Source organism: Grampus griseus, assembly GCF_964374135.1.
Source record: "Grampus griseus genome assembly, chromosome: 8".
Taxonomy (NCBI): domain Eukaryota; kingdom Metazoa; phylum Chordata; class Mammalia; order Artiodactyla; family Delphinidae; genus Grampus; species Grampus griseus.
Genome location: NC_139002.1, coordinates 53,419,010 through 53,445,047, shown reverse-complemented (window position 1 = coordinate 53,445,047; position 26,038 = coordinate 53,419,010). Strand labels below are relative to the sequence as shown.

At 47.1% G+C, this 26,038-nt stretch overlaps 1 protein-coding gene across 1 annotated transcript in view; it reads right to left on the bottom strand.

The window, feature by feature from the left end:
• TENM4 (teneurin transmembrane protein 4) overlaps positions 1–26,038 on the bottom strand; it is a 388,830-nt gene that overhangs the window by 103,987 nt on the left and 258,805 nt on the right. Inside the window, exons 12-14 of the mRNA XM_082659462.1 lie at positions 21,504–21,689; positions 13,886–13,912; positions 6,535–6,681 (exon numbers count right to left, since the gene is read on the bottom strand). Of these exons, the coding sequence (XP_082515588.1) occupies positions 6,535–6,681; positions 13,886–13,912; positions 21,504–21,689 (360 nt within the window). The remainder of the gene's footprint in view (positions 1–6,534; positions 6,682–13,885; positions 13,913–21,503; positions 21,690–26,038) is intronic.

Sequence of the window (26,038 nt, the reverse complement as noted above, 5' to 3'; positions counted from 1 at the left end):
CCCAACGTCATACTGCTAGTGAAGTAGCAGAGTTGGGACTCTGGTCTCTTCTCTTTCTTCCAAACCAGGCACTAGTCCACAGTCTACATCTCTTTCCCTATTAGTGCTTTGGACATCCTGGATCCCCCAGCCCTGTCCCCCATCCACAGAAGGCAGAAAATGGCTTATTTCCTATCCTAAATGCATAGCACATTGCCTTGTGCACAGTGAGCATATCTGCTGAATGAATGAAAAAATGAATGAATTACGTGAGGATCCCAAATCAAACAGCTCCATCAGTTGGATGGGGCTCATCGAGGGCTGTGAGGCATGATGAAACCCCACCGCCACCACGGGAAGAGCTCGTTCCTCTCCTTAGAAAGGAGGCACAGGGGACAGGTCTGCTCTGTTCCTTCAGTGTCTGCCACATGGCTGGCAGGCCCTGCGCTAGGCACTGGATAGACAAGAAGAAAATAGTCATGTCTCCAGAGGACTTGGTATGGTGGGTCAGATAGAGATGACCGTGTGCTGGGAAAGAAGGAAGCAGAGGGGGCTGTGGAAGTCCAAAGGTGGGAACCCAACGTGGGCTGAGGGCTGGAATATTTCCTGGAAGATGGAATGTTTAAACTGAGACTAGAAGGAGGACAAGAATAAGCCAATAGGAGAGCAGAGCTGGGGGCAGGTTTGGGAAATTTGCGGACTAGCAAACTCTTTGCATCAGAGTTGTTTGCATGGTTCCTTAACCTGATGGTCCCATGGACAGTATCTAACAAGCCCATCCAGCTCTCGGCAGGCTAACTCCTCCGTGGGCTCGACAGCCCATCAGCTGGCCTCATCTCACAGTTGCCTGCGGTCTGGCCACAGAAGTGTTTTGCAGCCGGCTGTGAGCACAGCATCTGGGGAGGCCCCGGGGGGTGGTGGGTGGAATGTGCCTCCCTGTCTGTACACATCTGGGAGAAGTTTTTGTCATTTGCTAGAATAAATTCTGTGCCTTCTTTGAAAAGGCTTGCAAAATCTTTATCTCCTCCTCGGAACCCAGGATATTTAAAGGTCAATTTCGCTCTTGTCTCTTATCACAAGAAATGTGGTTTAGAGACAGTCTGAAGTGCGGCCAAATTCTTTGGCTTTATGTGAACTCTCCATGCCAACAATGGGAGATGGGGAGGAGAAGGGAGGACAGAGAGCTCTGTTCTTGGTTTTACTGAAATTTCTCCTTCCAGGTTGCATCTATCAGTTATCTGAATTGCAATCCATGATTGTTTTTTTTAATGGGACCAACAGTGCCTAAAGAGATTAACACACCTTGAAGCTGCTTAAAGATCCTTTATCAAAAGGGGTCTGGTTGCTTCAATTCCAGGGGGCTTTTTCTCTTGGCTTCTTCCTTTTAAACACAGGTTCCATCCTCATCCTAGCTTTCCCACTGATCCACTGGATGACTTTGGGAAAATCACGTCGGCTCAGTGAGCCTCGGTTTCCCTGCCTGTAAACATCTGCCCTGCAAGTGTGCTGTGAGGGGCTGGAGGTTATGGACACAGAGTGTCCAGTGCAGGGCCTGCCCCTTAGAGATGCTCTCTAAACGATGGCTGTTGTCTTCCTTTATGTACATTTGAATTTTTTTCCTTCTAGCAATAAGCGTGCAATAGCTTGGAATACAAAATTTAACTAAGACATGAAAAAGGTCAAAATACATTATATGGAGAAACAGTATAATCATAAGTACAAAAAGTAGAGGATAAAATTATATAGAGAACATAATTCCAAGTTTTAAAAATAATCATTTGTATATGAATATATATTTATTTTATAATAAACATCATGTTTCTGTGATTACAGGTGGAAAGGAGCGGGAGAAAGAGAACTGACATTTGCAGGTGATGAACTGAGGCTTAAGAGAAATTGAATAACTCGCTGAAGGTCATGGAGCCAGCAAACGGGGGAGCAAGGATTTGAATCCAGACAATCTCGGTACAGATCCTGTACTTCTAATCACTGCGGTATGCTGCTTCTCAGGGGCTTTAGATACGTCATCTGTAATCCTCATAGCAGCCCTGCAAGGTAGGCCTTACTCTTCTCATTTTACAGTCACACAGCATCTTCGGGCCACAGTTGCTCCATCTCTGAAATGGGCATGAATGCCCCCATCAGTGGGTCAGTGTGCAACGCATGAGAAGGTGCACGTGACAGCACTTCACAGAGGGCTTCCTAAAGGGCACTACATGCAAAGGGAACACCTTCTTCGTCAAATGGGCCACACAGAGGAATTCGCATTTTGTGTTGAGGCCGGGCCTCTGCTGCCTGGCGGCTCCCCCTCAGCAACCAGGGCTCGGGGTGAATCTGGAGGCAGGCTAGGTTGACTGGGCAGCCCTGACAGAGGATTAGGAGACTGGGAGTAACTAAGCCATATCCAGGATCTATTCCCTGCTTTAAAAATGTAGACAATGACCACAAGTGAAAACAGAAACAAACCAATGATGCTAAACCCAACACAGGCATATTGTGTAACTTTTTTTTTTTTGGTCTCAGTTTAAAAACACTGCAACAACATGCTTAACGAAGCTTGAAATTCCAGTTTAATTTGTAAAGGATTGCTTTCAGCCTAGCAAATTGGGAAAGAAGAGAAACCAGAAGTTCTCAGATAACTTGAAGAGCCGCGGTCAGGGTTACGATAGAGCCGTGAGTCCGAAGTCTGGGCACGCTGAAAAGCTCTCATGTGGCCAGACCTCACAGACTATGCAGTTTCTGTCACTCGCCCGCTGTGTGACCTGGGCAAAATACTTCCCCTTACTAAGTCCCAGCTTCCGCATCATAAGAAGGGGATGAGAATACCATACACCTCCCAGTGTTGCTGGATGGGTACACAGCTGCTTTGCAAACGGTAAAATGACATACGAGTTACCATTGTCATCCTCTGGTCTGCTCTGTGGTACCGCTGTAGCCTATTTAAATTCAGGTAAGTACTCGCACTACATGTCTAGGAGGAGGATAAAGCACCAGGAGGAGGTGGTCCCTAAGACCACACAGAATATGGCCCAAGACTCTGGGGTCCTAGTCCAGCTGTGTTAATGACTTTCTGTGTGACTTCCACGTATATGACGTCACATCCCCTCTCTGGGCCCCAGGTTCCCGGTCTGTAACGTGCAGGGGAGTAAAGGAGGGAGCTGTAGTCTGTGTTCTCTGTCTCCTCCAGGCCTGTTACTCACATTAACCTCTGCTAATCCCTTCTCCAAGCCCCTGAGTCACATCAGCCAAAAACCACCTCTCAGCGAGACACTAACATTTTTTTTCCCTCCACTCTGACTTATTTATCTGGGATTATGCTGTGTCCCACATCATGGCTGAAATAAAGGCATCTGTTTCATTCTATCTCCATTAGATTTGGTTGTTTGGATGACAATTTCTTCCAAATAAATGTGAGCTTCCTGAGGGAGACAGACGGGGTCACGTTCATCGGTCTCAATATCCTCTTAGAAAGGAGTGTGGTACCCGGTAGACAGCAGGAGCCTAGCAAACGTGTGCTTGACTGAACTGCAAACAGCCAAGCGCTAACTCTGGCTCACCCCTGTGCTGCCGTGCACAGCCTGCCACACTTCTCCCTCCACTAAAACTGTCCCTGTTTGGCCAAGACCCAGAGGGGCCAGGGAGGGTAGTCTAGCCCCCTCCAGCACTTGGGGACAGTCTAACCCTTACGGTTGTTTCATCCGTGTCACCTGCAAAGTGGGGACCCTCTGCCCCTTCCTCTTGGCTCCCCCAGTGGGTAGAGAGCCTACCAAACTGAGAGGGTCCTGAGGTGAGACATTCCCTCATTTTTCAGTTGAGAACCCAAGGCCAAGCTCCCTCAACAGTCTGGTCTCCCCAGCTAGCTGTCTTCCCCACCATGATGATCCACGGGATGTCTTCCTGGCTGGACTGGAAGCGCCATGGGACAGGGGCTGCATCACCGTTCCCAGGAGGGTACCCAGGCATTTGATAACATCAGCTGAATGAGTGGATGCTCCTTTATCACAGCAATTATCCCACTACATTGCAACCGGTGCTGTTTCTCTCTCCAGGCTGCGCACTTCACAAAGGCAGGGACTGTGTCTTATTTGTCTCTGAAGCCCCAAGACCCAGGATAGGGCCCAATGCAGAGGAGACATTCAGTTCATGTTTGCTGAGTGAGTGAATGAACTCAAGTTGCAGTAGCGCTATTGTATGGCATTCGTAAAAACCATGTAAAAGCTCATTCCAGCCCATAACATGCTCCCTGAACGGAAGAGGTATATTCTCCTACACCTGGGGATTTTCTGATTGTTCTTTTCCAGTTCGCGCTGGTTCATCTCCACGGCGGCTGGAGAAGGCTCTGTTCCCCTGGGGTCGGGATCAGCCCTGTTTCCTATGATGAGAAGCTCTTTCTCCCACCAAAGCTGTGGGGCTTTTGGCTCCTGTGTGCCCACGCTCCCTGTCAGCACTGGGGAGTCCCAGCACTGGGAGGGCTGCCTCTGAAGGACGGCGAACAGAGGGTACATTGGCATTGTGTTTCACGTGAGGGGGTAAGTGAACGCTGTTTTATAACTTATTCTGCTATGCGTGTTATGGGGGAGTGCACCCTCGCCCCACATTTCTCAGGGACATTCAGTTCTTTTGCTGCCCAGATAGTCAACAGCTTTGGCCAAGACCCTGGAGCCCTGAGAAGGGAATGACTTCATGCTACGGCTCCTCTCCCTTTCTTTTCTAACGATAGGAATGTCATTGCTAGTCATGGAATTGCGTCTACATAGGCCAAGTGAAGCGGGGGAGTTAGGCAGATAATTTAGGCTGACACCTCTTCCCTATGAAGAGCCAGTACGATTGTACTTTATCTTGCCTGAAGACAGGGCTACTTGGTGCCCTTCCCTGCTTTGCCCATGATGTTTTCTCCTTCCTTTCCAAGAAACGCCTGTCTGCCCAAGCTTCACCTTCTTGATGAATGTTTTCCTACTCTCACAACAGCCAATACAGAAGTCTGCAAGCGCCCTTATCACTGTCCATTAGCCCTTAACTTTGGTCTCCCTCCCTCATTTGAGCTCCTGGAGTGTGGGGACCGGACTTACTCATCTCTGTGCCTGGTCTAGGGCCTGACTCCATACAGGAACCCTGGATATTTATGGAGCTCCACAAATCTCAGACTGATGAAGGGACATTTCAGCCCTGTGAGTTCTCAAGACGAGAGCAGGGACCCACTGCCTCTGCCTGGCTACCATGACCCGACCCCACGAGCTCCTTGTCGACAATTACCCCACGGGGCCCAGGACTGGGTGCATCAGGCCCGACCACCTCCTGCATTCAGGCAGCAGACCGAGGACTGAAAGCTGAAAGACCAGTGGCCTGAAACAGCCCAAGGCTGCCGGAGCCAACTCAAGGCAAATGAACCAGGGTAATCACAACAGCACACACCCGGCCTTTTAATCCTTCTGGTGCTTTGAGACTGTAGAATCACGCTAAGTAGAAGGTTCCCAAAGGCTGGGATGCTGAGTCTGGCCTGTTGACTTCCTACTCTGTGCAGTATATCAGAAAGTCCCTTGGTACAAATATGAGGGAGCTGCATAAACACATGTGGACTAGGCCAACCGTTAGGCCATCATTATAAAGGAAGGATGAACTGTTTTGATCTTTTTTTTTTTTTTCATATCTCCATCTTTTTCTTCTCCTAGTAACCCCTTGAGATTGGTAGAGTCAGGAGGGATCAACCCATCTTCCAAGTGGAAAAGCAAAGCACATTGTGTTTGTATTTATACAAGTTCCACACAACAGAAAGACAAAGGCTAATTCTAGGACTAATATAAAGACTGGAAGGGCTCTTATGATCCAAAGGCCTCACTTTATAAATAGGGAGTGTGAGGCCCACCGACATCGAGTGGCTTGCTTAAGGACACACAGAGCACCAAAGACAGAATTGGGATTAGAACCCTGGACTCTTCACTCTCAGCTAATAAAAGTTCCACAAGACTAGGCCTCCCTTCCTTAGGGTTTTGACCGCCCAGCACTTGAAAAAAACCCAACAGCAAAGACAAATTCCACTACAAACCCACAGGGACAGAAGGTGTGGAGGCAAAGGTGGCCCCCAGCATGCTCGTTGAGGGTTACCACCAGAATCAGGGGAGAAGGGACCTTGACAAAGGTAACTCAACCTCCCTCCCCTGGAGAAGCATCCTTTATGCCACTTTCTGTGGTACAGAATTGGGTGGCCTCTTCCTGTCCACTTGCAATGGCGGTATCTCGTAATGTTGCCAGGCAACTCATTCCATTAATGAATTATTAGAAAACTCCTTCTTCCATATGCCTTCTCCTCTGCACTTGCTCTCAGAGGAGGGTAACTACTTTTGTTTGCACCAGCTAATTTTAATGGATTCAAATGGAACAACCAGTGATACGCACTCATTCCTTAGATGACATGTGCCGTTTTATGCCTACCCTGCAGGCCCCCTTGACTGGACAGCTGGTGTGTTGGTGGCCTGTTATCTCAGTAACGCCCACCCTCCACTCTGTGCCTCCCACAGCCCTGGAGATGCACAGCACCCCTGGGTGCCAGAGCCCTACCTCCATCGTTGTCTTTGCTGTCACCACAGGCAGTTTCCATGGACGTGTCGCAGCCAGCTCCTCTCCAGCCCAGCTGGCAGACGCAGTGCCACCCATTCAGGTCCAAGGTACATCTGCCGTTGCCATTGCACAAGCCAGGGCAACCCTCTGCAAGGCAAAGCACACGGCATCAAGGTGTGATCACCCACAGCCACCTGGTCACATACACGCACACTCTGCCTGTCAACTTACAAAAGGCTTTCACATTCGTCAGCGCATCGGTGCCCGCAGCTCCCGGGGAGGTCTCTCATTAGAACTGCCACTTCACCTCTAAGGCAACTGAGACTCAGGGGTGGAAGGCCTCACTAAGGATGCACAGTGGCCAGGATTCTAGAGCAGGAGTCAGTGGATGTGGGCTTGTCCAAATTTGATCACTGGAGCTTTTAGGCTGATCCTGGCTCCTTGCTCACTCTTGCCTGTTTTTCCTGTCTCTGGTGGCTGTGTGGAACAAGGGAATCATCTATTTACTCCTCTTGTCCCCTCAGCACTTCTGGGTCTCATTCTAAAAGGCCGTACTTTTCTCAGGCCTTGTTACTAGGTTCATTGTACTGAACCTTAGGTTTCTCATTTATTTTGTCCTATTTTCTCCTAAACAACTGTCTTTGCTTTCAGGAAGGGTCCTGGAGTCTTTTTTTCCCCATCTTATCTACAGCGAGTAAAGGGAACCCGGACAACTGCCACGAGAGAGACTAAGTAGGGCTGTCTGTGATTGCCATTGCAGGTTTGGGCAGGCTTCCCTTCCCTAATTTTCTTCATCTGTACATCTGTCTCCCTGTCATCTATTAAGCACCTTCTCTGGGCTAGCACTGGAGGTACAGAGATGAGTAAGACCTAGTTCTTATTCTTGAGGAGCATGTAGCCTATCAAAGGAGACAGGTTTGTATAAGCAAAATATTTCACTGCTAAGTACCCTGAGGGAGATGTACAAAATATGGTGGGAACCAAATACAGGAGTGGCCACCTGCCTGAGAGGGCTGTGGGCAATTCAATCAAGGAGGGTCAGGCAATATTTAGACTCTGCCTTAGGTCTGCTTTGACTATATCATAAGGTGGGGAGTTACTATTCAAGTAGATTTGCAGGTTTTTGTTGACCACCTTTTCAAACCCCTCTCTCTCTGAGTCTGTAGCTTAGAAATCTAGGCCTGAGAATCTGTGAAGTTACACGGTTTACTCCAGCTTCTGCGTTGCTGCTTGGTTTTCATTCAAGTCCTCCTTTCAACAAATCTGCCAATTCTTTTCTCAGAGGGGCTATCAAAATATTACCTCCCTGGGATATCTTCTCTGGCCCTTGCTCAGTCTCAGGGAAAGGTATGGACGTGAAAGCACTCTGCCACCTATAAAACTTGTTTTATTATTAAGAGCAGCAACTACAGCTGCAAACTAAATTTTCTATCATGAAATAACTGAAAACGGACCCATTATTCTTAAATGGGACAAGTGTGGATGTGGCTGTCTGATATAAGACCTAGGCCAAGGTAGGTACTCACTAAATGGCCGATCAAATAGAATCTAAAGCTGTACTGTTTCAAGGTCTTCTGATAGTTGACTGTTCTTACAAAGTAAAATGTTCATTTATACTTGAGATGTTCAATACCAATCAATCAATCTGGCCACTGTGTTCCATTCAAAGGAAGAAACATTTACGGAGTGTGTACTCTGAGCCTCGGAGGGATTCCTGTGGAAGTTTTGAAGCAAATGTAGATAATGGGGTCACAGCAGAAGCCTGCTGGGAAAGGTGGGAAGCCAGAAGCATGGCCACCCCAAAAGTGATCGAGAAAGCAGTTGGAAAGCACAGGAGCAGTGCTGTGACGTGCAGGTGACCGCCCAGGCATTCTGACTCAGTAGCTCCCATCAGCCACCCCTCCTGATCTAAGCAAATAGACTCCCTCTTTTTCCAATTAATCCCATTTAAAGTTTTGTCCATCCAGCTGAGACTTTAAATTAAACCTCCTATGTATTTGAGATCCGTTGTGGAGGAAGAAGAGTCCAATCGTTAAGAATGGTAGTGGACTGCTTTCTCTTGCTCCAAGATGTAGCCTCTTGTAAGATGCAAATAACATCTCTTATCTAAGAGCACATGCTTGGGAGCCACATCAAAGGCTGGCTCTGTCACACAGTGGCTTTAGGACACCCAGGCACCTTATTTAATTTCTCTGAGCCTCAGTCTACTTATAAAATGGGGTTGTTGGGAGGATTAAATAAGATAATGTACGCACGATGCACAAAGCCTGACATACAGCTTGAACACAGTATCTGAATCTTCTACTCACCTTGACCTTCTCTCTAGTTTAGTAGAGGGACTATAATATCATAAGTTGTATCCCTAACCTCAGGTAGGGGTCATAGAAAGGCAAAATAGAAAACTGAGGCAGTTATCTAGATCAGAGTTGGCAAGCTTTTCCGGTAAAGGTCCAGATAATAAATATTTTAGGCTTGTGAGCCATATGGTCTCTGTTGCAATTACCCAACACTGCCATTGTAGCTTGAAAGGAGCTACGTACAATTTATAAATGAATGGGCATGGCTGTGTTCCAATAAAACTTTATTTACAAAAACAAGTGATGAGCCAGATTTGGTCTGTGTGCTGTAGATGCCAAACCCTGGTTTAGATGCTTCAGGACAGTGATGACAATGCCAGTTGCCATATACTGAAGGTCTCCTATGGCTTGCCACTGTGCTAGACGTTCTACATATATTATTTCCAAACTAAGTAACTTTTGGTTATATTTTCCAGATCCTTATTTCCTAGGGCAGTGCCAATTTCACTCCCTTTAATCCTAAATTTTTAATAAAAACCATGTGTTATAATACAGTATGGACTTTGTACCTAGACAGACCTCAGTTTAAATCCCAGCACCACCATTTTACTTACTATCTGTGTGATGACTGGCAAATTATTTAACTCTCTAAGCCTCAGTTTTCTCATCTGTAAAATGGAGGTAATATGTAATTCAAAGAGTTGTTAAGAAGATTAATGGGATAATGTATATCAATTATTTAGCACAGTGGGTGACACTGGTAGGCATTTAACAAATGACAACTGCTATCATTATTATTGGGTTTATTTTGTTTTAACATTGTATAACTTCACTAAGAAACTCACAAACCAGAAAATAACCCTTTGCCAGTCCAAACTGTGTCAATGTTTGGGTCAAAAGCTGTGGTCCTCATAAATATAAACCTTGCCAGAGGGAGCTGAGACAAACCCAATGACGTGGTCATGGGGCCAACATGCAGCTCAGCAGGAAGCAACGAGATGGGTTGAGGGTCACGAGTGTCACACCAGGCCCACTGTTTCATGCTTTCCTGGCACTCTTTCCCCCTGAGAGCAACTGTCCCGAGCATACTCAAATTATTAATTTTGCAATAGTTTACTGCCTTACTCCCTCCACTAGAATGTAAACTTGCCATAAAGTTGCCATACTTGCCACAAAGGCAACCTTGGACCTAATCTAGTGCCTTGCATGGAGCCAGTACTCGGTATGTATTTGTTGAAATGAATCAATGAATGAGGTGGAGACCTAGGTCCAGCCTGCCTAAGTTGTGGGATCTTGGGAAAGTGATTTTTCCTCTTTTGGCCTCAATTTCCTCATCTGTGAAATGAAGGTTTGGATGAGATGCTCTGTTAGGTCCCTCCAGTACAGCCACCCAATAGAGAAGGTCAAAACAACTTCAAATTTGATGATTTTGTTCTTAATTTCAACAAACTTTACTTAACACCTACTGGACACCAGGCATGTGTTAATTCTGGGGTATACAGAGCTGAGATATAGCCTCTGCCTTCAAGATTTTTATACTCTATTTATCGATACCCTTTGTTCCAGGGCAATTTAAAATGGACCTTATAATCTCAAACAATACTTCTCAAAGTGAATTCTTTGAACTACTAGTTCTACGAGGTCCTCAAATACAAACTTCTGTCAGTCTGGAAAACAATATATCCTATATTCTTATCCTAGAAAGTCACACTAAATATTAATACACTAAAGGCTCTGGGAAGTCTTATAATAAAGAAACCTGCTTATCTGAGTATCAGAACGCTTTCCTCAGAACTATTCCTCCCCTACCCACAACCATTTACAATAATGCAGAATATTCCATTCCACAAAACCCTCTGTGGGAAGCGCCTCTTAGCACACAGTGCCTGGTGCAACACATTCCGTGCTGCTCTTAAACTGCCAGGAGGAGCCCGTGTTCTTGGGGAGGGTAAGCTCTACACGTGAAATCACAGCACTCTCTCCACAGTTTCTTCCAATGGACCAGGTTCTATCCCGAGGGTCTGCACTGTCCTACCAGTTTCAGGGTTTCAGAGAGAACTGGAGTACCTGTGGCTTGAATGAGGTTTGCTCTCAAGCAGGAATTTGCACCTGGGATCAACACACTCCCATGAGCCAGTATGAGGAAGCCTCCTCTGGGGGACTTGCTGACTTTCTTAAAGCAATATGCCCATCTTTACCCATTGCTAAAGCTCACTAATTCCACAACCCTGAAATTCATCAGTAATTCAGAGAGCCCAAGTGACATTAACAACCCCCTCTGGAACGACTCACACCGGGCATTTGTCAGAGCCAAAATAATGTAATTTTAAGGTTTAGAGAAGGGCTAATAAGCTTTTGAAAAGAAACAATGCCCTTTAAATGACAGGGGACCGCTTTATCTTCAACCTCCTGCTTAAGCCTAGGAAGAAGCCTCCCTTGAAGCTAGAAGACTTTCAGAATCCTTGAAGGTATTTATTTTTTACTTAAGGGGTAAAGCAGCTATGCAGCACACCTAACACAACAAATGTCCCATTTATGTTTGTTTCTCTTTCTGGTTTTCTTGTACTTTTTCATCCCTACCGTCACTTCCCTAGACAAGGTCACTGTTTTTTCCCTCCTAGATGATAGCAACAGTCTCCTAATTGGTCTCTTTGCCCCCAAATGCTCCTTTTCAACTCTTTTCCACAATATGGCAAGATCGATCCTTCCAAATCACAAATGTCATCAAGCCATCGTCCTGCTTTTAAAAGCGGGATACCATGCTTATGTTACGGCCCACGGTCTTGGTCTATGAGGCCCTGCCTAAGTTGGGGAGAGCTGTTCTTGCTAAGTGGCCGTGGGACTTTCTCTATCACAATCGTCATCATACTTTGTTGGAATTATTTGTTTTAGTGTCTTCTCTGCTAGGCTGGGACCACTTCCGTTGTGTGGCATCCACATTTCCTGGCACTTAGGAGGAGTTCAACATACTTGCTGACTGACTGTTGTTTCCTCAGTGTCTTCCAATGCAAGTGGAAAGCAAAGAACAAAGGCTGGTTTGTCTCTGAACTGCAAAATACTCTACTCTGAAAAGTCTGGGGTTTGCATTATAACGGTCTTTGAATTATTTTTTGGGGGGGAGTTACTAGTACCCATTATACCAGAAAGCCAGCCAGATGGGGCTTGGTCCAGATCTAGATTTTGGCAAGAAACATTTGTCTTTTAAAGCAAGTTATGATTCACTGACCTAATCCAGCTCAAGGTTTGGTGATATATTTTCTGAACTAAAGATCAGAACGGGTGGTTTGAGAGAATACGGGTCACTTCCTGGTGAGTTTGCCAGTTTGGAAGACAGTTTGGAGGAAGAATTTTGGAAATTAATGGGACATTCTCGGTGACTTACCGTGACAGATGAAAGAATACTGGAAATACGGATTAGGCCAGGAAACACAAAATCTTGGGTTCTGCCACTTACTAAGAGTGTGATCCAGAATGGGCCACTCAGCTTCTTCAACTTTAATTTCCTTCTCCAATCAAATGAGCATATCTATTCACTTGAAAAAATTCACAGGACTCCCTTCAGACTCATAGATATGGAAAACCCTCACAAAGTAGGAAAAAAAATCCACCAGCTATTAAACTTAATCCATACTGAGGATTCCTCTGATAATGCTTATGTGTGAAATGCCTATTTTAAAGAGGCTCAGAGGTGCTACTCTTTCTTGCTGGAATAATGTTATTCTTGGTTGAAGGCCAGTACGTGAAATGCGAGGCAGCGTGCTTCTCAACACCATTGGATGGGCCCTAGTGCCACCTTTGCTGTAGTCGGCAAAGATGTTCCAGTTGAAAAGCATTTAGTCATTGATGTTTCCCTAAAATCCTTTCCATCACTTTTTAAACAGCAGTTGCTATCTCTTATTAAAAGCCAACTTAACCTTTTTCTTTACAATTTCAAAAATTAGTGTGGTTAATGAAGTCCTTCTCCAAGTTAACGGTGAGGCTAAGAAGATGATGATAAAACAGCACAGCTAACATTTACTGAGCATCATTCCTGCCCACGTGCTAAGCACTTTACATTCATTACTTTAATCAGTCCTCACGCCAATCCCACCAGGCACGTCCTGTTTTCTTCATTTTATAAAGACTCTGAAGGGAAGAGAGGTGAAGAAGCATGGCCAAGGTCATCCAGTTCATTGAGTATTGGAGTTTGGATTCACACTCAGGCAGTCTGACTTCAGAGTGTGTTTCCTTAACCAATGAGCACATATGTGGTGCCTGGTGCCGTGTGAGGGCTTGAGGATAAAAAGCTGAAGATGGCATGGTATTTCTCCTCCGGAAGCTTGGGGCCTTTCTGGAGCACACACATCTGATCGTTCTGAGACTTATTCCTAGAGCAATGAGGCCTCTTTGGAAAATTGGGTACCATCTACTTAATGTAAATGTTTCAAACAGAAGGAATTACTTGGCCTGCGGGGAACACTCTTCAAAAATAAAACTTACCAAAGTCAGGCCTTCTCTGAAAAGGAAAAAAAAATCCAAACAAACAGACCATTCACCTCCTGAGGTCAGGGGTCTGTTTTCCCCCATTTCTCCAGAGCCTGGCACAGCATCTAGCACACAGTACTAGTACTAGGGGGAATGGAGTTCTTAGGGTTTCTTAGTTTGCTCTGGGGTCTCTTCCTGTCTCAGGCCACCCACCCTGGTTCCCAGCATCTTCATTCTGATGGACCAGGGGCCATAAAGCATGGGCAGGGTGACATGAGATGGGGTAGAAAGGGTGAGGGGGTGTATCTGTGTATGGGGAGAGAAGGACAACAGCACAGTGGTAATGTCACAAAACAGCCTGAGCACCTGGGGCAGGGGAGAATGACACTCCAGGTGTATCAACCATCTTGTGACCAAAACCCCGCCCTCCGGGCAGTGTCTGCTGTGACAAAGCCTGGGACGCGGCAGCACCGAGACACCTTGCTCACGGAGTATCTATACATTTCCAGACACACATTTCTTCTGTCTGTTATGCTCATACACAAGCACACACACAAAGACAACAGGAAAATAGAGGAAGAACACCATACCTTTAACTACCCTATCCAGATAGTGCGCTTGGGAGATAAAAGACAGCACATTTAAGGTAGGATTGAAAAAGTGCAATACTGCCTGTCACATAACCATGCCAGGTGCCAAGGAGACAAAGGGGGCTGCACCCCACGTTTGGGACAGACCTGCCAGGGTGGGGAAAATAAAACCAAAGACAGGACAACACGAGAGAGAAGGAGGGAGAGCAAGCACATTCTCCAGGAAGGGCCAAAAGGAACGTCAACTCACTCTGTGAGCCAGGCGTTTGGAAATGTGATCACATAAATAAGAAGACACATGGATGAGGAGAACAGCGGAAAAAGGAGGATGGGAAGCTGCAAAAGTGGCTACGCTCCAGCTCCATCAGCTTTACGGAAAACTAGAACTTGCCCCTTTGTCTACCCAGAGCAGCATTCACCTTCCCTCCAGGGGATGCAGCGGGACAAGAGTGAGGGCGCCCTGCATGGGCAGAGGTGACCCCAGGAGGTTGGAATTCGGAAATAGGCAAAAGGTGAGTCACCCCTGATATACACCAGGGAAGTAGGTTGAGCCTTTGGTCAAATACACTGCTAGCTTATCTGTTTGCCATTCTTGCACTTTCCACGGACCCACGTGCCCACATAGACGTGAATGCAGAATGCGTGTTCTAAGGAAGATGCATCTCTCCTTTGCATCTTACACAGAATGTGAGGTGCAGGTCAATGGGTGTGGCTGTGAAAGACAAGAGAAAGAAAAGAAAACCTGACTCCTTCTCAATGCTGATTAACTTAAAAGGTAGAATGACGTATGCTTTGTTTTCCAACGCATACATCATTGTTATCATCACACATCATCGTTGGGGGGTTATATCCAAGCACTGAATTATTTGGCAATCTAAGGTTTTGCTCATTTGTGAGGATGGGTGTCAAATGTGGCTCTGAACTAAACCTACTGTGCATATACATGGGTGCCTGGCTCTGTGCTTGGGGCAGGGCAGACCTCTTCATTCCCAGCATAAATCAGTAACAGCATTTCACCTTCCCTATTGGGCTGTGGTCACAGCCATTGGAGGAGCTTCCCTAGCACCTCCTTCTCTATACCTCCTCCACATGTGCTCCCACAAAGCCTGGAGAGATGGCCATTTCCTGAAGGGCTGATGCTTTCAGCCAGGCTGGTCCCCACCCTTAGCTCGATTTCACACGTGAATCAAAAGTCCGTAAGAGAGGGCTCAACTGCGATGGTGAGGCCTTATCTGGAAGCCCTAGGGTTCTATAAACTGTAAGAACATTCTCCATAAAAGAAATATAAATTTTATGTTTTCAATCCTCTGGATAGGACAGACACTGTGGCTGTTCATCAATATATATTTGCCTCCTAAGACTGGTGGATGAGAGGGTAGGTTCTTAGTTCAGGCACCCATGTGGTCTGTGCTTCAAGAGGAAATATGTTCCCAGAGGCTGCAGAGCCAAGTGGAAAATTGGGAAGAGGAGTTTTCACTGGGTCTGCACGCTTCCCCTTCATTCTTACAGATGCTGCACAGTCCATGAGCTAACAGGATGTAAGAAGGGAAAGTGAAGGGGAGTGGTGTATTAAGCAGGACTGAACAAACAAAGCTGTGGAATGACAGTGAAAAACAGGGTCAGCCCACATGAAAAACCACCTAGGAAACATCTCTGGTGAAGGCGAAGACTTTCTCGATTCTTGGTTCATCTGTCACCTGCGTCTTAGTCAAGATCATTCATCTAATTTTGCAAAGTGATCTAAAATTGCTTAGACATCATCTCCCAGGATACGCCATCGGAGAACCACGACACAACACACAGATCTCCTGGCTCAGCTGGTGTTCTTAGCGTTCAGATCTGCAGAATTTTGTGGAGGGTCATAATCATAGGTTCTGGTAATGACACTGAACCCAGCTACAGATGAGATGGAGTGAGCCTAGATTTCTCTCACAGGGTTGGCAAGGATGACTCGGCTGGACGAGACAGGCATCATTGGGATTCAAATGACCATACCAATGCGCAGCATCCACTTGGAGGGAATTCTCTGACCAGAAAAATGTCTCCAAACTTAACGGTGATATCATGGCTCTGGTGATGAGTAGAGATTATATCCACTATATAGGCTAATCTCCCCAAACCCAGGGGCTGACCTCAGAGAGCTCCCTCTCTCTCTCTTCTATTGCTATAAGAACTATTTAGCAATAAAGATCTCTATTAAATATGTTTTTAGTACCTTTAAAAAATGCTTACTAATTTCTCAGACCACAGGCAGGAACACCAGCCAGTGGAAGTGACGGAGGCACACTCAGGTCATAATCAATGTTGTGGGTTTCAGGAGACAACAGTGGATTCCACAAATCCTGGGATTCCTTCCTCACACAGTGACCTCAGGCCACGCTGTGAAAAAAGCTGATAACAGCCAGTCAATACCAAGACCAAGAGCTTCCTGGGAATGGAAGAGAGCTTCCTTGCCTCTACTGAAAATGAAAGTGGTAACTGAGTCTTTGAAGTCCAATGCCATTTACTTATAAAAGGCATATGCAGAAGTCCACACTGCTGTTTCTTTCACTGTTTGAAAAGCTTGGCACATATGCCCTTGACTCAAGTCACGTAAAATTTCATCGGGATTTTAAAGCACTAACTTTAAGAAAAGATGACGCCAAGTCCCTAAGCTTGCATTATGGATGGTGGATTCAGGGCTTCCCCAAATTCCTTCATCTTTCTCCTCCAGATTTCAGGATGAAGACGATGGAAGCAGAGTCATTTTCCTCTTGGACCACGCGCTTCTATGTTCCTGTCACTGGGCAACAAAGTGGAGATAGTGGAGGCACACAGCTATTTATAAGACAAGCTCTGAGCCTTAGCACGAGGGTAGCCTGTGAGGTCTTAGATCTCTTTAGCATTTCTATGACCTCCAACGTGAAAGCTTCTTTCCTTCACTTGCCTGTACCAATAGAAGTTTCCAGAAATTTCTCTTAAGATAATCCCAAGAAGCTTCAGGGGCCCCCATCCAAGGTTGTGAAGAACATGGCAAGAAGCTTATTCTTCAGGAGCCTCCGTTGACTCTAACAGCTGTATCATTGGTACCCGTTAGGTCAGGTGAAACGAAGATCATTATGGCAGGTGATGACTGGGGTGGCTATAGTCATCTGAACTTCTCTCAGATGGATGACAAATCATCAAAGAGATGTTCTTGTTAAGTTCTTGGATACATTCATGCTCTTCTCTCTTTGGACGAAGGATCAGTGAGGAATAAGTGGCCAACGGCACCCACCCCGAGAGGGGCTCACGGAGCCCACTCACTGGTCTCCAGTTTCCCACTCCTACCACATGTGGGCTGAAAGCTCCCAGGACCATCAACTAATCAAGTTCTTGCTCTGATAACACGGGGTAGATCCCTGTCCGTTTTCTCTTTCTCCGTGTCAGCATTTGTCCTACAACTCATGGGTCATGATGCCTCTGAGGAGGGAGAAGCATAGGTTATCTCACAGGCGCTGATACCTTGTGAATGCTTGTGAGCTCTTGGTTAAGGATTGTCTGATTACAAAAAAGAAACTCAAGAGCTACCGTTCAAAAGTGGACAAAGAACTCCAGAAGACTGTGTGGCCTTTCTTTGTAATTTCCCTGCATCGGGAAGTCTGGCTTTGCTCGCTCTAGTAATTGCATCATCAGAGTATCATTTTGATCTTTACTCCCAGAGGAGGATTTGTTTGAGAATCAAGATTTATATGATTGGACAGTTCTCCTGGAACCTAGTAAATACTTCTGCATATCTGGCATCTTGAACAATCACAGCTTTGGGGTCAAGGTTGGAATTTTACACATGTAATCAGGAGCTAGCATTTCCCACATGTGTTTTGGGACCTCATAGACAAGGGGCAGTGAAGTGAACAAAATAACTATCATAGAAGTGATCCAAAATGTTGGTGTTTTCAAAGAAATAGGAAAAATTAAACACCTTCTTAAATTTAGCTATGATTTTCAGCTTTCTCTAAAGAAACTGGAGGTCAAGCCCCAGACTGAAGAGACTCATAAAATTCCTGGAAAAGACATCCAAAAATACGTTTTTGATGACTCTGTGTTGACCATATACTTGAGAAACGGATCCTAATCAATCCATCTGACCTTAACTTCTAGACTAGGGAAACTGGTTCCATATACACAAGTGGATGTATTACTAGTAAGTAAGTAAGAGTGAAAATGAAAAAATCCTGTTTTATTTGTGGGATATTTTTAGGAGCAGGTGATGGGTGTGCAGTCTGTGGGCAGTGGAGGAGGGGCCGGAATTCCATCACCCCTGCAGGCCTCCTCCAGCCACCCCACTCTGTGATTCACAGAGGGAGAAACTGAAGCCCCAGCGACCATGTGGTCTACCCACGGTGCTGTCACCAAGACTTTTCTTGAAGTTGCAAAGAGACAGATAATTCCTAACGTAAGGAATTAAGATTTGAAATAGTCTTGCTTTTTGACAAAAATATTGTCATGAAAGAGGATGCCAATCTGTTTTGAGAAAACCAATCTGTTTTGAGAAAAACCAGGGAGCTTCCATAAAAGAAAAGGTGGACCCAAGCCTCCAAAAGGAGATATTTAATTCCTACTATATAATCTGCTCTGGGAAATGTCACTGGGGTAAGAAGGTTTTTAAGCTGGGGACTTGACCCAAAGGAGCCCAGACTTGTCTTACTCTTTTATGCCAGCTGTTAGGGAACCAAGTCATTCTTTCCCGTTTACGGAGGGCAGCAGTGTGCAAATGAACAAGCCTTGCTCTCTTTGGATCCCACTGTGTGGAGGTCTCTGAATCAGCATCGTGGATCCTGGCCTCTTCTCTGGTATGGGACAGAACCACACTGAAAAATACGAGCTAGCTGTGCGATGACCCATTGAATAATGATGAAATCTGACAACAAGAGAACATTTAACACTTTGAATTTCTAACTTTTCACACCAGCAGTTTTTGCTCTTCCTAAATGTTCCTCGCAGGGAGTGAAGTTCCCTGGAATGTAAGGAAGTGCTTCTTGCTACCATCAAAGATTAAAGAGGGGTTTCTCCTTCTCATATCTATTCTGAAAAGAAAAAAGAAGGCACCGCCATTGTTTCCCTCGTTTGTATCTCGTACTCCTTCCCTTCCATCCAGCAAGGTTACTGAAGTGTTCCTTCGGCACTAGGGTGTCGGGTTTCTAGCGGGGATGCAGCTGGCCACGGGCAGAGACGCGCAGAGGGCAAGTTGCCATGCGGGGAGATTAGACAGGGTCAAAGGAAACGCGCACCACACAATGAAAGGTAACAGAATTCCGAGCCAAAGTCCTTTCATCTGAGCCACTATGACTAGTCCTTTACTTCTTCAATGTCCTGTGACAGTTTTCTGGTATTTAGGACTGTCAACCTCCCTCTTGAACCGTGCACATTTACCTTGGTGTATTTCTTATCCGGAGGGGAAAAAGCATCTGCAATCCCAAGGAGGAATTTGCTCTTAAAGAGTGACAACAGGGTGTGCAGGGGAGGTGGGACGGGCTGGTCTGACTCCTTGGCATCACAACAGAGATGTTCTTCAAGCTAGGCTGAGGAACATCCACGAGACACCAGCTGGAACCCAGCCTGCCCACAAGCCCTGCCATGAATCATCTGTGACTGGACGCAGGGAGGATTTCCGTAAATCCCTCATCATTTGACTCAGATGAGATGCTTTAACCTTATAGAAGCCTGACATCCATAAACTGCTTGGAACTTGGTGAGGTGAGCCGAGGACTCTATAAGCAAGTGATAGAAAACAGAATGCATTCTCTCTGGGCTCTGATTTTGGTTTTAATAGGGATGGGTCCCCTTCTGGGCTGGGAGGCTAAAAGGTCAGCTTGTCCTTAGTCATGCAGAAAAGTGAAGGTGAAGGAAGGGGCAGCGCTGAAAGAAGCAGGTGGGCCTCTCTGGTAACTAGGGCTGCTTTTCTTTAAGAGGTGTCCAGGGCGGTCGTGGGACAGGATGACACTGACGGAAAGAAGCCACCCAGAGGCGCACAGTGAGACAGCGTGGCGCGTTCTGCTACGGAAAAGCAGGGTGGGCTGCCGGCGGCTGTGCAGCGGCTCTGGACTCTGGTAAGAGTGTGGCTGGCCAGCTAGCTGTCGGACTCTGAGACCAACTGGAATAAGAAGGCCCAGCCTCTGGGAAGGATGAGAGCCAGAGGCCTCTGCAGAAAACCTGGGCTTTGTCCTGCAAGGACCGCAGAGCAAGCAGCTGGCGAGGAGCTCCTCCCCAAGGCTCAGAAAACCAAGCCTCAACGTCCAGTCCTACTTCTTAACAGTTAAGTGACCTTGGGCCTCAGGTCCTTGAAAAGAAGCGGGGAAATACGTGTGCCTCCACAGGGTGATGGATGGGAGTGGGAAAGAACGCAGTCAAAGCCCTTAGCACAGTGCTCGCCACACTGTAAATACTCAAAAATCAGAGCCCATTATTATTAATATTAGTAAGTGTAAGGTATTCCACTGCCATTGATAAAAAGGGTGATGGTGTGGAGGCAGGGATGATGAATAAAAGCTAATTTCAGGCTGCAAAACAAAAGGAATGCGGCCTAAAACAATATGAAATGAGAGGTAGCCCCATTTGCTCAAAATTCCTTTGTCCCTCGTAATCTTTGGGGCTTGCCTCCCAGTTTCTGTAATCACGAGGTGACTGTCAGAGCTGGAGAGGCACCCGGAATCCTGTCTCCTAGAGCCATGTGCTTGCCATTTGATCACAGACCCTTCCTTGAAAAAAAAATGGAAGGGGAAGAAGTTAAAACACACACACACAGACCAGTTGATTCAATGAAGACCTTTTGGTGAGTGTTCATTCCAGGATAATAAACCAAGCAAACGTCTGGCTGTGTTTAAAATCAACAAAACCAGCAGGAAAGGCAGAAAGAAGGGAACAGAGTGATCAGCTTGTTTTGAAAGCTGCCAACAGTGCTGCTTCAGCAGGGGCTGGTGCCAAGGAGCCACCAGGAGAGGGGAAAGGAGACAAATGCAGACGGGACGGAAGCCGAGGACAGGGGAGGGGGCAGATCCCAGGCCTAACGGGATGCAGATGTGGCCTGGGGCCTGCGGGAAGCTTTCCCCAGGATCCCAGGCCTCTTCGGGAGCTCCAGCCTAGGAGGCTACTGGGGGTGTTCAGCGCTAAGCCCAAGACCTCCCAACCAGACCATAAACTTGATTTAATGGCTATGTTTATGGAGTACTGTACGATGTGCCAGCCTGTACGTGCATTATTATCCCCATTACACAGGTGAGGAAACTGAGGCTCCGAGAGGCCTTGGGACTTGCTCACAGCTGCTGAGGTAGAGTCATCTACATCACAGCTGCTGAGGTTCAGTCATGCCTGAACCCCAGCTCCTAACACAAAGTTATACTGCTTTTGGCCCGGGAAGGGCTAAACCCAAGGCATGCTGACCAGCTAGCTGAGATCTGGGAGATGCAGGGTGGGAGGGAAAAGGTTAAAAATGTCCTATTGTGAGTTTGAGTCCAACTGATGTCTAGGAAAAGCCAACCATAATGTCGTCAGATGAAAGGACTTTTGGCCCAGTTCCCACATGCGACAGGGGCCCCGAAGTGCCCGACAGACAACGGCACCGCGCAGCCCTGGAGAAGGTGCGGAGGCCCGGCCCTCATACCGATGGTGCAGTGCTCGCCGTTCCAGCCCGGGCTGCACTCGCACTTGCCGTCCCGGCAGGTCCCATGCTCAGCGCAGCGCGGGTGGCAGGCGCGCTGGTCGCAGGCCGCCCCCATCCAGCCGTCCTCGCAGCGGCAGGTGCCCCCCACGCAGACGCCGTGGCCACCACACTCGGCCGCACAGATCTCTGGGTGGGGGGAGGGAGAAGGGGGAGAGAGAAAAGACAAGTATTGAGCCAGTCGTTCTTGGGAACAAGGGTCACACGCTCTGTGAGCAGTCGGGATTCCAGAGGCTCAGGAGGCTCGGGACAAGAACAAGGACCCTCGGACAAGAACAGTTCTCCAGCCAGAGGCCTGTCCCGAGCCCCTTTCCTCGCCAAAATAGGATGGACTGTAGGGCTCTGCTCTGTTCACTTTTCTCTGTGGCCAGCCTGTCCCCGCTTCTGTGCTTACCGCTTCCAAAGGGGACCGCCCTTCTGAACAGATGTGAGGAGAAGTCAAATTTAATTAAAAACCAATTATGTGTGAAAACGAAGTGAGGCTGAGCCAGGCGAAGTACTTGTGGGTCTGGCTGGGGTGCATGACAGGTCCCGGGCTTGCACTTCATTCCAGCTTTGGCTCTAACTGAGATGGGAGGAAAGGGGAGGCTGGACCCCCGCATCCCAGGGGGGTTCTCTGGTGCCCTGCTGGGTTTATGTTCAGTTCCTCTGCTCACTGCTTCATCACCCCAACTCCGAGCACCATCTAAGTGGCTTTTCCAAAGCAAACAGCTGGACTGGGGGTGGAGGTGCTTCACAGGCAGACTGGAGTTGCCCTTCACAAAGGCCCGTCTGTGAGATGGTGCAAAAGACACACGCGACCTGATCCACAAGTCCCTTGGGCCCCGGGCCAGCGACAACTTCACGGTTACTCAGGCAGAGGTTGTGAGAGCTTTGAAACACAACTCCTTTGTAGGCAACGAGTTGAACAACTGGGGCCCTTGATGCTCTCGGCTAGCGCTGTGATGGAGCCCCTGACTCAATTCTCTGCCTCGTGGCCCAACATTCTTCAAATGAAGATCCCAACACCTTAAATTTCTTTCAAATTAAACTGACTGGCACCCATGTCAAATTGCATTTGCACGTTACCCCTTCCAAGCTACACTCCTGGCTTGGAAGCTACTAACACTCCAACTACTTTTGAAAAAGAAAATAAAATTAGATCTCAGAGGCTCAGAACTTCCATATTAATCTACAAGGCAACGGCTAAAATGTTCAAGAATTAAAAAATAAGCAAAACAGAAAACAGTAATAGTTCCCATTTATGGTGTGTTCCTATGCCTGACATCTTGCCAAGCAAAGTAGCTGGAAAGGGAGTTAATGCGTGCAGTACCACACTGGGTTTCTCAGCTTCCCAGGGGAGAGAAAGGCTGCTGTAAAATGTGTGCAAAGAGCCCTGACCTGGAGCCAGGGGACCTGGGTTCTATGCCAGGCTCAGGAGCAGAAGCTGTGTGACCCTGGGCAGGTTCCTTGACTTCACTGGTGATGCTGCCTCACAGCACCTCTTCTACCCATCAGGGCTATGCTGAGCATTCAGTGAAGTGGACAATAGAAAAGGGCATGGCAAGATCACTAACTCAAGAAAGATTTCTCAGGGCAGTGAGCTTTAGACTACGTGTCCAAAGACCAGGTTTGTGAGGTCTGTGTCTGCTCAGCCATGGATCTGCTGTGTGACCTTGGGAAAGTCACTTGCCCTCTCTGGGTGTTGGTTTCCTCATCAACTGCAGGGGTGACCTGATGGCATCTAAGACTGTGGGAGTCTATGATATAAACATCCTCCACATCACACAGCATGATCTAGCCCTAAGGCTCGGCTGGAGTGTCCCTCCTCCTCTGAGAAGTCTCCCACGATTCACTCAGCGGTTGTTCTCTTGCTCCGTGCCTTTCCATGTGACGTGGTAGACTGCTTCTCCATTTCTGCGTGTCTCATTGTCAGACTCAGGACAACCTGAGGCTGGATGAATTCTGATCACCTCTAGGCCTGGTACCCAGCACAGATCTTGGCACAGAACAGACGCTTAATTAAGGTTTGCTGGATAATGAATAAATCCATGTGTGCCTGGGGCTACAGGTGCCTAAGAATTTAAAACAATTCAGGTACACCCTGCTCAGCCTGGCTGAGAGTCAGTCCAGGTCTATCTGTCTGCTTATCTCTGGTGGGCTGCCCTTGTGAAAACTTCCCAAGCAAGCGTGGAGCTGTGGAGCAAAGTGTCAGGACACCCAGCAGCCCTCCAGGAAGGGGGTTTTCTCAAGATGTTCTTCAAGTTTCCTTCCCTTCTTGCTCACATGGACAATGTCCTGGATTTTTCTCAAGATGAAGAATGACAATCTCGGGTCCCTGGGTCTCCCTACGTCCTAAGTCTGAAATTTCCATCCCTTCTGCACAGCGCTGCAAGGGCATCGACCCAGGTGACTCTGGAGGCAGGGCCTGAACTCAGGGTTGGCTGGGACTTTCACCTGAGAGCCTGGAGGAAAGATCAGATTAGCATTCTGGGGGGTTTACTCAGCACATTTTCCAGGCGGCAGTTTATGGTGTGAAAGTAAACTTCCAATAACCCTTCTGTTCACCGAGCTGTGAGCCTGGAGAGGGACAGGCTGTGGGGCAGCCTTCCTCGGGGCACTTGGAGTTCACAGTCTTGGTGTTTTGGGCTGCGGGGCACTTGAAGGTCACGGGCTTGAGAGCAGAAGAGGCAGGGCTTCCCCAGCATTTGACGGCCTCACTTCAGGTCCTCACTACTGGGTAGTTCATTCCTTTACTAGTTAACTTTGAGGCAGTGTGTGTGAAAGAGCGTAAGACTTGGAATCAGGTGTGACTCCAAATCTTGGTTCTGCCAGTTGTGGGACCTTACACAGCCTCCTCAACTGCTCTGAGCTTCATTTTCTTCCTCTGTAAAATAGGGACGATGACAGCACCCCCTTCAGAGGGTACACAGCCCTGATATACAGCTCATACTGATTCCTTTATTCTTCCAGTAATAGTCCATGCCTGCCTGCTATGTGCCAGAAACTGCGCCGGCTGCTAGGAATACAGAGGTCAATACGACACAGTCTCTGCCACACAGGAGATCATTGCCCAGACAAAGCCCAAACTGATTGCTAAGATCAGCTGAGTAATCTACAGCTATTACTCACTTCGGCACCCTTCTGCTTACGTGCAATGAAAAAAGAACCGTGAATCTTAGGATCAGACAGATTTGGTATCTATTCTTGGCTTTGTCACTTATTGGCTGGGTAATCTTCAAGGTGCAAGTTATGCAATTCATTGAATCTCGATTTCCATTTCAGTAAAATGAGGCTAGTAATTCCCACTTTACCAATCTTACACGTTGGCGTTAGATCAAATGAGGTAATGTATGGAAAAGCCATTTTTGGCTTAATAACTTAACACTTATATCAGGTTTTACAGTTTACAAAGCACCCTTCACATACAATTTCTCATTTAACTATCGCAACAACGCTGTGCGAACACCTGGCTATTATCCTTCTTGGAGGTGAGGCTACTGAGACCCAGAGAGCATAGGGGAATTCTACAAGGTCGTGTGTTCATCTGGTGCTTTCTCCTCATTGTGACAATCCTCAGGGCAAGGCTGCAAGATAAGCATTTTACAGTATGGAAGCTGAGTCACAGGCTAGACAGAGGCAGGCTCATTTTACAGAGATGGAAACTGAGTCACAGAATAGACAGAGGCAGGCTCTCCTTTGAGGGAACCTCCTGGTTCTTCCAGCAGATCTCCCCTCGCTTCTGGCCCTGTTGTTTATCCCTTGTTACGTTCAAGTCAGACCCTGCCTATGTGTGAGATGCAATGAGGTTCTTTACACAGAGTTTCCCAGACACCCGAGCTCACTTTTCTCCTCTGGAGACTGCGGGGCTGTCCCTCCAAACTCTCCATCTCCCCACCAGTTTACACTAGACATGCTGCCTTGGCGTGAAGCTAAAGCTGCCTGGTGGCTGAGCACCCCTCCCTCAGTCCTTTACGAGCTGGGTTGTGAGCTCTTACACATTTTAATGGAAGGGGCCTGAACAGGGTGACCCTGATGTTTATGTGGTGCTAACTGATGGTAACACAACCTGGCAGTGTTGAGCTTCTTTTCTGCAGATGGGCTCTCCGCCCAAGTGCAGGAGACCCACTGCCTCATGACAGGAGCAGGAATCCGAGATTCTGCTTCATTGGGTCTCACGTTGTAGGCCCCATTGCTATTTTTTTATGTACCTCAATTTTTTTTTTTTTTTTTGTCCTTGAAATAAAAGGAACTGCTTTATTTTTGCTTCTCTGATTCTGCTTTTACACTGAAGCAGATATAACTTCCCAGAGTGGCTGGTGAAAACCAAATAGGATGATGCTGAAGAACGTGCTTTGACAGCTCCTGTGCCCTTTACGTAATGTGAATGGTACTTTGTGAAATTTGGGTCACAGCTCCTAAGTCTCAAGTTTGCTCAGTTGTAAACTGGGGATGACACTGACTACTGCAGAGAGTTGGTGGAGGAATCACTCTCATTT